This window comes from Triturus cristatus, chromosome 3_1, assembly GCF_964204655.1.
Source record: "Triturus cristatus chromosome 3_1, aTriCri1.1, whole genome shotgun sequence".
Taxonomy (NCBI): Eukaryota; Metazoa; Chordata; class Amphibia; order Caudata; family Salamandridae; genus Triturus; species Triturus cristatus.
The window spans coordinates 309,921,335-309,939,018 of record NC_140583.1 but is presented as its reverse complement, the minus strand read 5'-3'; the positions used below and the strand labels follow the sequence as shown (position 1 = coordinate 309,939,018).

The 17,684-nt window shown below is 44.7% G+C and overlaps 1 protein-coding gene and 1 non-coding gene across 2 annotated transcripts in view; both read left to right on the top strand.

The window, feature by feature from the left end:
- The first annotated feature begins 5,756 nt into the window (after nt 1–5,756).
- Nucleotides 5,757–17,684, top strand: part of RPS17 (ribosomal protein S17) — a 38,498-nt gene continuing 26,570 nt past the window's right edge. The window contains exons 1-2 of the mRNA XM_085643998.1: nt 5,757–5,883; nt 8,002–8,153. Coding sequence (XP_085500124.1) covers nt 5,881–5,883; nt 8,002–8,153 — 155 coding nt within the window. The 5' untranslated portion in view covers nt 5,757–5,880. The remainder of the gene's footprint in view (nt 5,884–8,001; nt 8,154–17,684) is intronic.
- On the top strand, nt 7,759–7,887 carry LOC146860163 (small nucleolar RNA SNORA71). Its single transcript, XR_014979384.1, has one exon. It is a non-coding gene; the product is annotated as a small nucleolar RNA SNORA71 (small nucleolar RNA).

Genomic DNA, 17,684 nt, shown 5'->3' with positions numbered 1-17,684 from the left:
GATTTACTTATTGCTAAGAATCTTTGAGGAATATAAGAGGGTCACATATATATGTCTAACACATAGAATCGTAACTGGGTATACTTCTTCACAAAAGTGTATATTTCTTCTCAATGGCCATCAGAGATCGAAGCACTGACACCAATCAAGTGGCAGGAGATCATCCTCGCCCCAGAAGTGGGATGGGAGGTCGTGCTTAACTATCAACTCTGCACAAATGCTTAGTTAAACATGGAACGACGGCATGCAGCGTATTTGTGCACACTTGCACATCCTTACCACAGCATGGATATCCTTTTAGTCAAATCTGAGGTACAGCGTGAAACGAGTGCTGTTGAAATCTTCATATGCACGCTGAGTGCATCAACAGGCCCTTTCTGATTTTGGCCATGGTCTTCAAAAATAAAGAAACGAGGTGGTCTCTTGGGGGTCTTGTGCCTCACTTACAACCCGAAACGCCTATGTACACCAACTAAAACAAGAAAAAGAGAGAGCAAGAGAGAGAGTGCGAGCAAAAGAGAGAGTGAGTGGGGGGAATGAAAAACAAAGCGCAGCCCGCGCTGTGTTTAATGACTGTGAATGACTAATGCTGGAGCAGCAGCTGTTTTCAAGCACACTCGTGCTTGTGCTGGCCTCCGCCTTGCGGGAGCGAACAACGGCGGCGCGAGAGCCATATGTTTTCAATTACGACGCACGCCTCTGCTCGCTCCCGCAAGGTGGATGCCAGCACAAGCACAAGTGTGCTTGAAAAGGAGCAGACTGATGGCTTATGGCCCTCCTAGAGCAGCGCATGCGCGCTGCCTAAGCGAGACCTAAAAAGTCATCCAATAAAGATCAAGGGGCTGACCCAAAGCAAAGTACATGTACATGTTTGATTGTATTTGTGACAATATCGCCCTTATTATGAGTGGACCGTTAAGACTCCAGCTATTTCCCTGACAATTAATTGCTGTTACTACAGTCATGGTAATTCCTGGAGTGTGGAAGAATGGGGATTACATGCTTTTGGAGACTACACTACAGGAATCAGAGTTTCTGCACCAATGCCTGCATGTTTCTCTTAGAATTTCACATGGAGAATATGTCTGCTTTTAAGAGCCGAAATCTCAATGTGGAGAATAAAAACTTATAATTTCAATGGGCCATTTATAATGAGGACCAGAGCTTTTGATAACAAAGCTAACAACTACGGGCTGCTCGTAGGCGAGACCTAAAAATGCACTCCAATTCCAACCACATGCCTCCTGTTATCGCTGTAAGTAGCTGTAACCTGAAAACAGGTATTACTCCACCTTATTCTCTTCCTAATGCTGCAGGAGCAAGAACAGTAACATCACAATACAGTATACAAACACCCCTGCGCACAGTCAGATTGCCGTGGCTGTCACTAGCCTTGTTCAGCTTATGGAGCTAATCAAAATCATGCAGAGTCATCTTAAGAATTTCAAAGGCCTTAGCAACACATTTTGGGGGCCCCTGTACGGAACAACGTTTTAATTATATTACCCATTTTCTGCAACCTCAAGCCTGCATCATGCCAAAAAAAATACTAAATTATATGCTGAATTTTAACCGGGTAACACAAAAACAGTTTAGAATGTATTACCTGAGACCCCAGAAATCCTTAAGAAGACACAAGGTAGACAGACAGAGGTAGCCGTAGGCAGAAAGGGAGAGAACTTTAGACAGAGAAATAGAATAGACAGAGGTCAAAGAGAGACAATTCACTTTCCCAGAGGGCCCCTTTGAAAGGCGGTGGCTCTGGGCAATTGCCCACTTTGTCCAATGCTTTAAAAAGTCTCTAAAATCAGGGCCAGATTTATGCTGCAACTCAATGCATGACGACATCAGTTCAAAAACGTGTTATTTTATTTGACCGTTTTTGAGGTTTTCTTTTGATTAAACAAAAAACTCATTGTTTATATCAAAAATGTAAGAAAATGAAAAGACAGGGTCCAATCAAAATCACCCCGGCAAGCTCAAAACCCAAAGAAGCTTGTTAGCCTGACTGAAAAGTAAGAAATGTATTTTTTTTAAGATAAACTTTATTGGGTATTTCTGGTGCACATTACATATTTGAGCAATTCTTCATACATGTTAGGTTTGTAAAGAAATGGAAAAGTAAGACATGTATATTACTCATATGCTGCATTTACTCATATTTCAAATTACTGAAAATATGTTATTTTAGTAATAGAACAGGCTGGAGTGTTACTTCAGCTGCAACGAAAAGGCTCCTAGCTCGCTCATCTTCAGTTTTTCCCATGAGGTAAATGACGTTACTGGCTGAACAATGGGTAAAACTGCTTAAAAGTATGAACAGCAATAGATAACTTTGGTGGAAAAGAAAAGTTAGATGTATTTACTGTGGCTCAGAAACGATTAGCTTTGTGATACCCAACATATTTAAATTGGCAGATTTATAAGATTCAGGAAATAATCCCTTGTCCTTTAATCTACTGCATTCAAACTAGAACTCTGGGAGAAACGATCAAGCAGGGCCACGATAATGTGGAGCTCACTACCTCCAGAACAACATACCTCCCCATGCTTTACCAGCCCTGCCAAGTACCACGCATGAGAGGTTAAAATATCTAATGTAAAGTCCTGGTGTCTGCGTCACCATTCTAAAATGCTCCGTCACACATTGCCATTCTACCTTCAATTATGCTTTACGAGGTGTTACAGCTTATTAAGTCATAGTGGTGGGTCTCTGTAGCCAGTCAGTTCACTCAGTGTGAGCCGTGCCTTGGTCAATGAGAGGTGGATTGCCATTGAGACCATCTCAGCCTAGACCCGGCAAAGTTGTTTACTGTAATGAAACTGCCAGCTACATAGTAACAATGAGTTGCTGTCCAGACAAAGCAAACCCTCTTCTCCTCACATGGAAAAACACAAATGAAGAAAGTAGCAGCAGTGAGGACGTGTAAAGTGGGACAAATTCAGTGCTAACATACAACTAAAACTGGCACGCTTCAATCCAACATTGGGGTGTCATGCCAACTAATAAACGATCTTTAAATATTCCTATTTATTTTCATTTAGCCAACGTGCTTTCCGAATGTAGGGGGACAGGTGTTTGCAGGTTTGAGCTGTCTGAGCATTCGCCTTTTGATGAAAGTAAGCGTTTTGTATTCTGCTAAGAACCTAAGTCTCTTAATTGTCACCTTTTCACACTTCTTCGAAGGTAAAGCTATATAGTATGGTTTTAGGTTTGTACTGAATGGCTTTATAACTTCTGTAATACAAATTATTTAGTCTCATGGAAATAAGGAGCTATGAAATCCTTTTGCTCTGGGCCTTGTAACCTGTGCAAGAGGGCCTCCTCAGCTAGACCAGACATTTTCTGGTGTCTGTTCTAGTGTAGCATGTGTGCAATTAAGAATATGCACTCTGTAAGATATTGTATGGTAGCATGTTTCCGTCAGACCTACAGCACATCAGACACTCCTGTCACCCTGTAAATATACCTATTTGAATCTAATGTCCTACTACCATTATAATTAATTTATAACAATGCCTAATTAAAAATTGATCAGTAGCTGTAGCTTGTAGGCTAGTAGTCTCGTTTCGGGGTTCACAGCGGTTTCTGGGCATTTTTAGAGCATCTCATTATTAAGAATTAGTGCTTGATTTGAGCAGGTGGTTTCCGGTGCTTGTCATCGGCACCGGGACCTAATTGTCAACATAGGTACTTATGAAACCTGCCACATGGCTGCGCTGTTTGTGCAATTAAAAGATGAGCAGAACAACATTTGTTCAATAATTCAATTTACATTAAAAGCAACTAATACCAGCCACCCAAGCCATTCTTTCTTTTTTTTATCTTTTTATTGAACATAAACATCGACAATTTGGCAAAGCAGTTTACATGCACATGACATTGATTCATATGGCCCAGACATTTGGACGTCAGAGCGAACTGGGACACACTGCGAATACAGGAAAGGGCTTCAAGGAGACAGAGGTTCATCATCTGAGGGGACCACAGGGGCCGCACATATATCTCCCATGTAGGCATTCCACTTACACCATACAGAGGACCACTTCTTAGGTTATCCCCGTGCCACGTAGACTGTTTTCTCCCTGAACATACACCAATCTAAGTTCTTTTTCCAGGTATCCATGGTCGGCCCAAGCCATTCTTAAAGCTTTGGGGGCCTCGAACGGTCTGAAATGTCACAATTGTAGCAATGTTATGGTTAGTAGTCATGAAGGTACTGTTATGGCGCAATCAGGTAATGCGACTAGAATTTGGAACTCGCTACCTCCAAACCTTCAGACCACCGCTTTTTCTGGATTTTCAAAACTTGATATTAAAACTCTTTTCTTCCAAAGACACTTCTATGAATAATTCGCCTCGTCCCAGGTCATGTCCCTGATTGCCACACCACACTCACGGGGGCCCAATTTTGTAAATATGTATTCTGTACTTGTATAACCCTAATTGCTCCACCTTTTCTTATTATGCAATCTTGAAAGTATCTGTAACTTGTTAATCTGTATAACAAGCACTTATAAGTAGTTTTACCTACTTCCATGCTACTCTCAGTCCTTATGTAATTTACTTCGCTCTATTGTAAAATGCTCTGACATCTCTGGGTAAAATGTGCGCTTTATAAAAATGCATTAATAAATAAATACATTGGCAGCGCTGGCAGTGGCAATGGGTGGTGTAAGCTGTGGTAGCCTCCTGACGAGGGCCTAATAAATTAAGCACTGTTTCATTTCTGTTGTTTAGTTCTTTATACGGACTTCATTGCTTGCTTTTACACACGAAAAAGTGCCATTCGTGGTACCACTCACCTGGCAATTGAATGCCATTTATACTTACACTGAAATTCTGGAAATGGCACATATAAGCAATCAGAAAACCTGCCAGCTGCGATTTACAACTTTCGAAAAGGATCTCGAACTCCTCTACCTCAATACACATTTTGAACGTATCTGAGTGACCCCTGGGGACATAAGATGTCATTCCGTCTCACAATTGGCAACTTTCTGGCCCCCAGACATCCCGCTGTTTTTAGTTTTCTCTTAAAGCGTTCTCGGTCTTCGTTCGCCACAATTTGTAACCCGTTCATTTCGTTTCACGTCATTGGTTTGACTAACGCATTATTTTGCATTGTTTATTCCCTTGCATTCAACGATTGTGTTTCTTAGTGGGTTCTTCTGTACAACACTGTAACGCCCCTGGGCAAGTTCCCACTATTAAAAAACGGCATAGATACAAACATATATATATGAATGTTTATACTTATTCAAAACAACCCGCTCAGACCACTTCCTGGTTACACTTCCATTACGTTCATAGTAAATACCCCGTTCCATGAAGAAGTCGCTTTCACAAGGGTCGAGTAGAGCTAAAGCCTTTGATTATGTCTGGTGAACAACAGAGGACGTTCGTTCTCAATATAAAAGAGCAAAACACATACTTCCTTTATAGTTCCTTTGGCAGCCCACCAAGTTTTAGCTATTTTCAATAAAAATGAAATAAACATTTATCAACACAAACATACTTCAAAACGTGAAATTGTTTAAAAGGGCATATATCAAAACAAGAGTAATTTTTTTTAAATCGTATTAATATATTCACATATTTTGACAAGAACGAGTCGACATTTTTTGTTTCAGATAAAGGTTTTTCGGGCATTTAAACAGAGGTGTGTATATTTTAAGATGGTCGCAGCTTTGGCGCTGCCGAATTTGACTATGGTTTTCAGTGGCAAACAGGTTGCATTAGTAAATTTGGCCACTGGACGGCGCCGTCTAATTCTCATCTCTCTTTCGTTTGCTCGTCTTGAACTAGCGACGCTCTTTCCGCAGCTTTATATTTTTTCTCCCGGCATCCTTTGCCCTCTTCTACCAGCCTCGTCCAACATGGTGGGTCTTATTCTGATACCTCTCCGGTCTATAATCCGCTTCCATCCAACGCGGGCGAGCGAGGCTGTGGCCCGAGAAGCGGCGAAGAGTCTAGTCTACGGTGCTAACGATTCACTGCCTCGGTTTGGGCTGGATAGTCAGCGGAGGATGGGTCGATGTGTGGTTGGGAAAAGACCTGAGCTGGAGGCCGCTATTGTCGGAGGGAGGAAACAGTCTCAGTGGGTCTGCCGGTGCATGGCAGAGGTTGCAGTTGATCCGGAGTAGAGGTTCAGAAAGAGCGTATGTGTGTGTTGTTGGTTTTCAATCTGTGGGACGACACAGTCGTTCGTGACAGTGGCGATCCATGTACAACATAATCAGTTCATTTATACTGTGCTTAATACTTATTCTTGATTTTGAGAAGTATAGAATTGTAACGTTTCTAATTCGTAGATTGTTGATCCCCACGAATCTTTGATTACCGCTCATGGTAATGGGTTGTGTTGCGTTTATGCCACCCTTCGAGTTTGCTGAACAGACAGTTGCGTTCCACGCTTTAAGGAGGCGAGCGGTCTTGTCTGTCAGGTCTACATCGCTGTTAATTGACCGTGTCATGTTTCCTCTTTCGTAGTGTTAGAAGTCTTCTCTTTTGCATTTATCTTGTTTTATTGAGTAGTGCAGTCCAAAATATGTATGATGGTGGCTGAATAATATGCTAGAGATTAGTTCTAGTCAAATACTGCACGTTTGTGACCGATGTGTTCAGTTACTCTTGACAGCACGTTGAGTTGGAGTACACCTGACCGTGATATGATTTGATCGAGTGGTTGGTGAGTTTGATACCTATAGGCTGTGACCCTTTCTCTGCCTTCGGTACCCGTGCGGAAGTGAGCGGTCTGATGTCCGGTCTTTTTTTCTATGTGCTCCGGTTTGTTTTCAAATGGGTGTGTTGCAGTGTTTTTCCAGTTTCGTTGTCGTTCTGTGAGTGAAATCATCTACACTCAAGTTGGGACAGTGAGTATTGGTCAATATTTATTTTTTACGGTGCCGTTCGTCCTATTTATTGTGAGAAGTACAATCGGGGCTTTATTTTTTCGTGTATGTTGATTTGGTTGTCATTACATTGATTTGTTTTGCAATGTATCCCTTAGCCCCGGTGGTTACATTGATAATAAAAATAAGTACGGGGTGTGTGGGCTTTTGCCTGTGCTAAATGACTGTTCCGTTTAGTGGTTGTGTGACGGATGTTCCATGCCCCTCCTCTTCAGCGCCATGTACTGCAATATATGGTTTATTTGGGGATATTTTTAATGTTTAAATTAAACCTCTTGCGAATGTTTGACTTGGACAGTGTGATCTTTTCTTGTGCACTCTTACATTAAAACAGGGCTATTTTGCTTGATAATATGTTGAGTTCTTATTTTCTAAAACCACACGTGAGTGATATCCTAGTAATGTCCGTAATACGTGCCTGCCCCAGTAAGGGTATCGGGGCAGCTCGGTTGCACAGATGGCCACATCTCAATACTTTCACTTGAATTTCCACGAGTTTAAGTTGCTTTCAGCACGTTAAAATGAGTATAGCTTCGTTTTATTAGCATGGCCTTGCAGCGCTCGAAGCTAAACTGCAAATAGAGCCACTTTGTATCTTTGAGGTTCTCACTTGTGGGGTTTATTGGGTAATGTCTAAAATCACGGAGCAGTGAGTTGGTTTCCCAAAATGCCCCTTTTGTGAAGATGTTTCTTGGGAATTTAGAACCATGACCCGTCTGAACAGAAGTATGACTTTCTAGGTCGCGTGTAAGTATTTTTTTTATGGAGAGCATGTAAATAACAATGGTGTGCTCCCACTCACCATTTGGCATCAGGAGGATAGGTCACCTCGCACTCATGCGAGCCTGCATCGAAAGTGATCATGGCCCTATTAGTGACCTGGTCATTGATACTGCAGGGAGAGAAATGTTGGAAGCTTTTCCCGTGTTTGAGGGGTTTTACATCCTTATCAAACCCTGTGACTTTCAGACACTACTTGGGCTGTTATACTTACACTCTGCAGTCTGAGATTTGTTTATTTCACTATGGGCTGCATTGACGTTTGAACATATTTTTTTATGCATAATGACTTGTGCCTATTTCCAGGGACGCGTGAGGACTAAGACCGTGAAAAAGGCCGCCCGGGTCATCATCGAGAAGTACTACACCCGGCTGGGCAATGACTTCCACACCAACAAGCGCGTGTGCGAGGAAATCGCCATCATCCCCAGCAAGAAGCTCCGCAACAAAATTGCAGGGTAAGGAACCTTTGACCACGCTGCGCTGCAGGGTATCTGTGTGCTTGATCTTGGATGGAGTACGTTGTTGGAATGGACATCATGTGTCGCCTAGAGTGTAGTTATATCTGGTGTGGCTACACTGGACTAATACAAGAGGCGTACTGGAATTTGAACGCACGTAGAAAGTAACATGGCTTTGGTGAAGCAGTCTAGCTCCACCCAGATGTATCGGTTTGCAAATACGTATGTGTGACCGTAAAACAGTCATGACTGCGGGGTTTAGGCAGGTCGCCACTTCGGTATGTATTGCTGGTAGCGCTGCACATAACATTTATTTTCATGTTGTGACGAAACTGTTTGATTCCAACTAAAAAGTATTCCTCCAAACCTAGACCTTTTCTGTTCCAGATTTTGTTCCGAGAGACTGGACTTAATTGTCTAAATTGTTTCTCTGAAAGTGATACTAGTTAACCCCTAACCAGTCTAGTCTGTCCCTGTAGAGCTGTCGAAGCCGAACTTAGTAATGTAGACCTATTTACCTGTGTTGTACTATTCTCAACTTTGGAGGCACGATCAATTGACCACAATAGAAAGGGCATTGCTTCAAGAGGGCACCTTTTATTTGGTACATATGTTTATAAAGACCTACATTTGCAAATCTAGTCATGTTGCAGTATGCATGCAGACTGTTTGCTTTAGGTTCTGGGGTTTCTTGTTATGGTGACTTTGTGGGGTAAGATTGGACCTTGTTATCATTCATTAACCCCTTTTAGTGTGATCAATGGATTTTGCTTTACAGCGATGTAGTTTCATCTTAATGTCTGTGTGCCCAGTGTACAGCTCCCTGTGGCTGTCACTCCCAATTAGTGTGCACACCTAATAACTAAACCACTCACAAAGAAGTACTTCGGGTATATTGACAAACAGAAGACAGGTGTGTGTCTAAAGGTGGAAATGTGACCGGACTCGGGGAAGAGATCCTTTCAGGACATGAACCCTCACTCACCCAGGGGTGACATGCTTAATCATTAGGTTCCCTCACACCCTGACTGCAAGGTCCATGGTGTTGACTACAACTCTCCGAGCGGAGCCGAGGTGTTTTAGGATCAGCGATAGTATTTGAGTTGTGAGGGACAGAGTGCAAAAAAAATCATACAAAAGTGATTAAAACTACCTCCAGTGTACCTACTAAACTTTAATCTGTGGTCCACTGGGGATGGGGTTAAAAAGAGGACCGGGCTTATGGGAAGTATGTGTGTGTGTGTGTGTGTGTGTGTGTATATATGTATATATATATATATATATAATCGATCACTGCATTTGTAAAGCGTGCTACATACCCGAGAGGGTCTCAAGGCGCTGGGGAGGGGGGGGGGGCTACTGATCGAAGAGCCAGGTCTTGAGGAGTCTTCTGAAGGTCAGCAGGTCCTGGGTCTGTCGTAGGATGGCGGGGAGAGTGTTCCAGATCTTGACGGCGAGGTAGGAGAAGGATCTGCCGCCGGCGGTGGTTTTCCGGATGCGGGGGCTGTGGCGAGGTTGGCTGAGCGGAGGCTTTGTGTGGGGGTGTGGAAGCTGAGTCGGTTGTTGAGGTAAGTGGGTCCGGTGTTGTGTAGTGCTTTGTGTGCGTGGATGAGTAGTTTGAAGGTGATCCTTTTGTTGACGGGGAGCCAGTGCAGGCCTCTCAGGTGGGGTGTGATGTGGCTGCGGCGGGGGACGTCGGGGATGAGTCTGGCCTTGGCGTTCTGGATACGTTGGGAGTAGTCTCAGGAGCTTGTTTGTTGTTCCTGAGTAGAGGGCGTTCCCGTAGTCGAGTCTGTTGGTGATGAGGGCCTGGGTGACTGTTTTTCACGTGTCGAGGGGGATCCATTTGAAGATCCTGTGGAGCATACGGAGGGTGTGGAAGCAGGACGCGGAGACGGCGTTGACTTGCCTGGTCATGGAGAGAGTGGAGTCGAGGACCCCCAGGTTGCGTGCGTGGTCCGTGGGTTCCGGGGCTGTGCCTAGCGATGTGGGACACCAAGAGTCGTCCCAGGCTGATGGGGTGGGTCCGAGAATGAGGACCTCCGTCTTGTCTGAGTTCAGCTTCAGTCTGCTGTCCTTCATCCAGTCGGCTACGGCCTACATTCCTCTGTGGAGGTTGGCTTTGGCGGTCTTCGGTGAGGGATATGATCAGCTGGGTGTCGTCGGCGTAGGAGATGATGTTGAGGTTATGTTGTCGTGCGACGTGGGCGAGAGGTGCTCAGAGGTAAATAGTGTTTAGGGATTTGGGGACTTTTTAGATTTCTACAAGCGTTCAAATGTTGGGAGAACAAGGCAATCTGGTTTGGGCGATGGTGGTAGGCTTTTAGGATGCAATTCTCCATTACTGTGCAAGCCTAAAAATCTTAAATGTTACTGGACCTGCAGGTCTAGTAATTTGATCTACTCAACCTAACTGTAATGTACTTGAGCCCTAAACTGTTCCAGATTTTGGGATCCTAGGGAAATATTTTATAGAGCTGCCTTTTTTCATTATCACATTGGAGAGCACCTTCAAATAGGTGAGATCATTTCTGCTGTACAAAAAAACCTTTTTTGTTTGATTAGTTTGCTCCATGTATAATTCAAATCTAACCTCTTGATTTCCGACTTTGCCTTTTACTTCCCTAACCGCATTGCCATCAGGGTTGGAGTGTTTCTCTTGTTCATGTTTAAAAACTCAATTTTAATAAATATATCACTAAAGCATGATGCAATAGCGCACTGTCATATACAGACAGTAAATTTCCCATTGAAATAGCCAGAAACGTTTCCATTAACATGGAGTTTTACAGATAATTATATAGTGTATAAACAATCTGTGAATTTGGTTTTCTGCAAACATTTATCATTTGCACATCACTAGGTGGGCGAGATTTGTTTTAAGCTTATTAAAATATTTTTCTCACGATTACTAAATGGGCTTTCATAACCACTGAAATATGTTTTGAAACATTTGTGCAGTTCATTTATTAGCCATTTAAAAAAAAAAAAAACTGGTGCCCTGCAGCCTTTCATTTCACATTTTTTGTGCAGCTTATGACGGTTCACTTAACATAATCCTGGAATTCTGCACTCTTAGGGCAAAAAAAGTAATTATAAGAAGATGTAAACTGACTTCTGATATCTATCGCTGATAGTTTCTATGGCTAAAGTTTCACTCTATAGACTGACTCAAGTGTTAATGACCTGCACCTAGGCGATTGGATGGAAAGAGGATAGTGGTGGCAAAGGAGTTTAAATACAATATGAACCAAAAATGTTAGCAGGGAAAGGTCTTGTGGCTGGAATAATGGATGGGGGTCGGAGGCAGGGATAGGGATTGATGGATGCAAGATGGGGTGAGGATCACAGTTGATGCAGGTAAGGGATGGGGTATGGAAAAGTGTGAGGGTGATCAGCCACTGCTCATTCCCAATCAGTACTTTTTTTTTTTCTCCACTGGAAACCATTTTGCTACATGATATGGTATAGGCTGGGTCACTGCAATTTTGCAACAGCGGTGTTTTGCCGCATAATTACGTGGGCGAGAGGTGCCATGTAGATATTGAACAGCGTCTGGCTGAGGGAGGATCCCTGTGGGATGCCACAGATCTCGGTGGTTTTGGAGCGAAATGGTGAGAGGCGGATGCTCTGGGTTCTGCTGGAGAGGAAGGATGTGGTCCAGGCCAGGGCCTTCTATTGGATCCCGGCGTCATGGAGGCGTACTGATCGGGTGCGGTGGCAGACCGTGTCAAAGGCTGCTGATAGGTCCAGGAGGATGAGGGCGGCTGTTTCTCCTTTGTCCATCAGGGTCCTGATGTCGTCCGTGGCGGCGATGAGGGTGGTCTCGGTGCTGTGGTTTCTGCGAAAACCGGATTGGGGATGGGCCAGGATGTTGTTTTCTTTGAGGTAGCGGGTCAGCTGCTTGTTGACAATCTTCTCAGTCACTTTTGCCGGGAATGGGAGCAGGGAGATGGGCCGGAAGTTTTTGAGGTCCTTGGGGTCCGCCTTGGGCTTCTTCAGAAGGGCGTTGATCTCGGCGTGCTTCCAGCTTTCTGGGAAGGTTGCTGTCTCGAAGGAACAGTTGATTGTTTTCTGGAGGTGGGGCGCGATGGTTGTGCTGGCTTTGTTGAAGACTTGGTGAGGGCAGGGGTCAGATGGGGATCCGGAGTGGATGGAGTTCATGGTTTTGATGGTGTCTTCGTTGCTGACGCTGGACCAGACGGTCAGGTGACTGGTGTGGGTGGTAGTCGCAGGGGTGGTGGACTCGGTGGTGGGGGGGGTCGGAGTTAAAGCTGTCGTGGATGTCGGTGATCTTGCGGTGGAAGAAGGTGGCCAGGGAGTCGCACAGGTCTTGAGATGGCGGGATGTCGTTGGTGTTGGTGTTGGAGCTGAGGTTGGAGAGTTCTTTCACAATGCTGAAGAGCTCTTTGGTGTTGTGTGCGTTGTTGTCTAGGCGGTCTTATTGGCGGTCCTGATGAGTTGGTGGTGTCTGCGGGTGGCGCTCTTGAGGGCTGTGTGGTTGTCTGGTGTTCGGTCGTGGAGCCATTTCTTCTCCAGCTTCCGGCAGGTATGCTTGGAGATCCGGAGGTCCTCTGTGAACCAGGCGGCTTTCTTGTTGGTGTGGTTGGTTGTGGAGGTCTTGAGAGGGGCGAGGGTGTTGGCGCAGTCGTTGATCCACTGTGTGAGGTTGGTCGCGGCGGTGTCTGGGTCGGTGGGTGGTCTCAGGGCGAGGGCGGTAGTCAGTTGGTCCTCGGTGACCTTGCTCCAGCAGCGGCGTGGTAGCTGTTGGGTGCAGTGGTGGGTTTCCTGAAGGTGAAGTGGACGCATCAGTGGTCGGTCCAATGGGGTTCGGTGGTGTGGTTGAAGGAGACGTGGGGGCTTGCGGAGAAGATGGGGTCGAGCGTGTGTTCAGCGGCGTGAGTAGGTGTCGTTACGAGCTGTTCCGAGGTTGGCGAGGTGGTCTATCAGAGCGGTGGAGTTGGCGTCGTTGTTGTTCTCGAGGTGGAAGTTCAGGTCCCCGAGGAGGATGTAGTCAGTGGAAGTGAGGGCATGCGTGCTGATGAGGTCGGAGATGGTGTCGCTGAACTGTGGGTGGGGTCCGGGGGGGTCTGTAGATGAGTGTTCCTCTGAGGGTCGTGTTAGGGTCGGTGTGGATCTGGAAGTGCATGTGCGCGGTGGTGAGGGAGTCGTCGGTGTTCGTTGAGATTTTGTTGAAGTCTTTGTGGATGATGGCGATTCCCACTCCGTTGGTGCGGTCTCTGCGGGAGATCTTGTAGCCCTGTGGGATGGCTATGGCGATGTCTGGTGCTGAGGTGGCGTTCAGCCAGGTCTCCGTCAGGAAGGCGACGTCGGGGGCGGTGGAGTCTAGGAGGTCCCAGAGTTCGATGGCGTGCTTGCGAGCGGAGCGGGTGTTGAGGAGGATGCAGCGGAGGTGGTTGGGTGCTCTGGCTGGTGGTGTGGAGGGTTGGGTGCTGGTGAATCTGCAGTTCCGGCAGGTGAAGGGCCCCTGGGTGCGCTTCGGGGTGGCCCGGTAGCAGGGGTGGTCTCGTTCGGTGTTGAGTGCGTGGAGGGTGCTTGCGTCGTACTGAAGTCTGGCGTTGCGGGATCCAGGGGTTCTGGCGCTGGGTGCGGTCCAGGCGCAGACGGGCTTGCCTTGGGCACGCCAGCTGCGCGGCCTCCATATGAGGGCAGAGAGACGAGCAGCTGGGAGGTGGGAGCGGGGTGGCCAGTGGGAGAGAAGGGGGCGGGGTCACAGGGGCTCACCAGCGGGGGGGGAAACGGCGGGAAAATAGGTCTTAGGTCGACATTTTTCTGCCTTGAGTCGTCTACAAACAGGGATCCTAGGCATTAATCAGGACCACACACTTATGTCTTTGTATTTACTCAGTGTAGTGTGAAAAAAAAAAATACCTGAACAAATAAATCAAATGTTATACTGGCCCTTCAAGGCGGCCAGACGTGCGATGGCCCATGTGTATTCGGGGTCCACCGTCATTCTGAAAGTAATAGCAAACAAAGGAAAAATATACAAGTGGTGTCACATTTCAAACACAACTGTTATGCTGCATTCATTTTAAGGACACAGATTCATTTGTGTGTCCTAGCAAGATAGTTATATTTTAATGGCATACTTTGTCTTACCTAATAAAGTGGATGCTATGGTCCACCTTCGTGCCACTGGATACATCCAGAAACGCCCAACTACAAGGCAAAAAAGTATAGAAATTAACAGCAATTCATAGGACCATGAGTGCGGATTCCTTGATTATATGTTCACTAGTAAGCATGTATAGTTCGCTACTTCTGTGCTAAAACAAGACCAATAGAATGATCTTGCTTTTATTGTATCTACTCTTGTGCGTAAGAACTTGGAGGTCTGTAAGATCAAGACCCCATATAAATGTTCGTGGCAGATTAAAGTAGTCATTAGTCATGTTGGCTCCTAATGCGGAGGTGCTCAGATAGGACAACTTCCACATCAATTTGCAGGCTCAGTCAGGTACAGGAGTAATAGCGCAACTGCGCCAGTCAGGTTACTGAAAACGGTACAACGCCGCGCTAACCACCTAATGACTGTCGGCCCTGTTCAAATTTGCACTTTAATCAGTTTCCTCATTCAGGTCTGTCCATGTCCTGCTGATAGCCTAATCCTTATGTCGGTGTTAATTCTAAATACTACAAAGAATAGGAAATACCTGCTTTGTTTCTTCCCACTCCCCGTACTAATGTTATGATTTGTATATGGCATCTTATTCACCAATTCAAGTTGCTGTCTTGAAGTTTTAAGCCTGGTAATTAATTGACCACATTTGGAGGTTTCCGCAGCTGTTTTTATCTGTTTACTTGAACTAGCTGGACTTGCAAGCAGTTGTCCCCTATAAGTCTACCATGTTTTTTGTGCTCTGATTTCTTGACTGCAAGTGGTTGTGTAATCTGTTGGCTCACTGTTCTATCCATTTTTCCCCTTTGCCTGATGTCTTTTAGTGCAGGTTTCTCCAATGAAAGGTGCATGAGCTTCTGGTACCTCTCCACTTCTAAGTACCTCCCCTTTGTTCAGTCCAGCCTATTTAGTTAGAAGATTTTGCTTGGTTGAATTAATATGTTGACCAAAATGCAAGTGTGTACTCCAGATGTGTATTTTCAGACCTCATAATTTCCAAAATATATTAAAGCTAATATTTGAGCAATAAATCGGGAAGTGCAGGGGAGACTTATTAACTTAGTACCGGGGAACTGTCGCTATAGCGGTTATTTATTATCCATAAAACAGAAAAGCTGATAAGATACTGCTTTCAATAAGTCTAACCACTAGCAATAGCTTGGGGTAGCACTTCAGCCAATCGTTCTTTTGCTCACTATACCACCTCAGTTTGACCCAGCTATATGCAAATCAGTCTTGACCCTGATCCAATGAGAACAATCCAGACAAACTGTCAAGGAAGGTCCTGCCTAAGCCGGAACCCAAGCAACCCAAGACCGGTTGCCCAAGTTCCTGGGTTGCTTGTGTTCTGAGTTGGAGTGCTACCCGAGCTATTGCCAGTGATTGGACTTATTGCAAGCAGCCTTCCATCTTTTGTTTCATGCATTACCCATGTACAGGCGTTCCAAATTGATAGTCTTCTATATTAAACATTACTTCTGGCAACCCTGCCTGATGCACGGAGGTGACAGAACTGCCCAGGAAGGTTTCCGCGGTGGTAGACCAGGTCTACTCCCACTTGCTAATGAGCAAATTGCTCAGAGGTGAATAGTGTTGAGGGATATGGGGACTTTTTTTTAGATTTCTACAAGCATTCAAATGTTGGGAGGACAAGGCAATCTGGTTTGGGCGATAGTGGTAGGCTTTTAGGATACAATTCTCCATTACTGTGAAAGCCTAAAAAAATCATAAAAATGTTACTGGACCTGCAGGTCTAGTAATTGATCTACTCAACCTAACTGTAATGTACTTGCGCCCTAAACTGTTCCAGATTTTGGGATCCTAGGGAAATATTTTATAGAGCTGCCTTTTTTCATTATCACATTGGAGAGCACCTTCAAATAGGTGAGATCATTTCTGCTGTACAAAAAAACCTTTTTTGTTTGATTAGTTTGCTCCATGTATAATTCAAATCTAACCTCTTGATTTCTGACTTTGCCTCTTACTTCCCTAACCGCATTGCCATCAGGGTTGGAGTGTTTCTCGTTCATGTTTAAAAACTCAATTTTAATAAATATATCACTAAAGCATGATGCAATAGCGCACTGTCATATACAGACAGTAAATTTCCCATTGAAATAGCCAGAAACGTTTCCATTAACATGGAGTTTTACAGATAAAATTATATAGTGTATAAACAATCTGTGAATTTGGTTTTCTGCAAACATTTATCATTTGCACATCACTAGGTGGGCGAGATTTGTTTTGAGCTTATTAAAATATTTTTCTCACGATTACTAAATGGGCTTTCATAACCACTGAAATATGTTTTGAAACATTTGTGCAGTTCATTTATTAGCCATTAAAAAAAAAACTGGTGCCCTTCAGCCTTTCATTTCACACTTTTTGTACAGCTTATGACGGTTCACTTTACAAAATCCTGGAATTCTGCACTCGTAGGGCAAAAAATGTAATTGTAAGAAGATGTAAACTGACTTCTTATATCTATCTATCGCTGATAGTTTCTATGGCTAGTTTCACTCTATAGACTGACTCAAGTGTTAATGACCTGCACCTAGGCGATTGGATGGAAAGAGGATAGTGGTGGCAAAGGAGTTTAAATACAATATGAACCAAAAATGTTAGCAGGGAAAGGTCTTGTGGCTGGAATAATGGATGGGGGTCGGAGGCAGGGATAGGGATTGATGGATGCAAGATGGGGTGAGGATCACAGTTGATGCAGGTAAGGGATGGGGTATGGAAAAGTGTGAGGGTGATCAGCCACTGCTCATTCCCAATCAGTACTTTTTTTTTTTTCTCCACTGGAAACCATTTTGCTACATGATATGGTATAGGCTGGGTCACTGCAATTGTGCAACAGCGGCGTTTTGCCGCATAATTCTGGATATCGTGCATTTGCCACATGATCTGCAGGTGTACGGCCCCTCACCCCCCCCCCCCCCCCCCTCTCTCCCCCCATGTAGTGTCTTGCTCAAACAGTTCTAAAGTTATGAAAACGCAGCAACAGGTGTTGCCGTTCAGTGGAAGGTCCTTTGTAATGGCTGGCTGGTCACATTTCTGTTGCTTATTGCTAAGTTTGAGTGTTAAACTGGTGCTAGTGATGTACCACCTGTACCCAGACAGGTTAACAAGTGAAAACACAATAATAAACTAATAACTGTTGGAAAATCAACAACACTATGCTGAATATTTTGGCTTTTCTTGCAGCATAATATGGTCAACCCTGCCTCCTAATTTGGCCCTCTTACCGCATTATTCCATTTTCCCTGGGTTTAGGACGTTGACTCATTACTGCTGCAACTAGATTGGAAGTCTGTGTACACCCTTTGTGTCTGCCGCTTGAGGCTTATATGAGATTCTAAATGCAGAAAAACGGCGAACAGCCT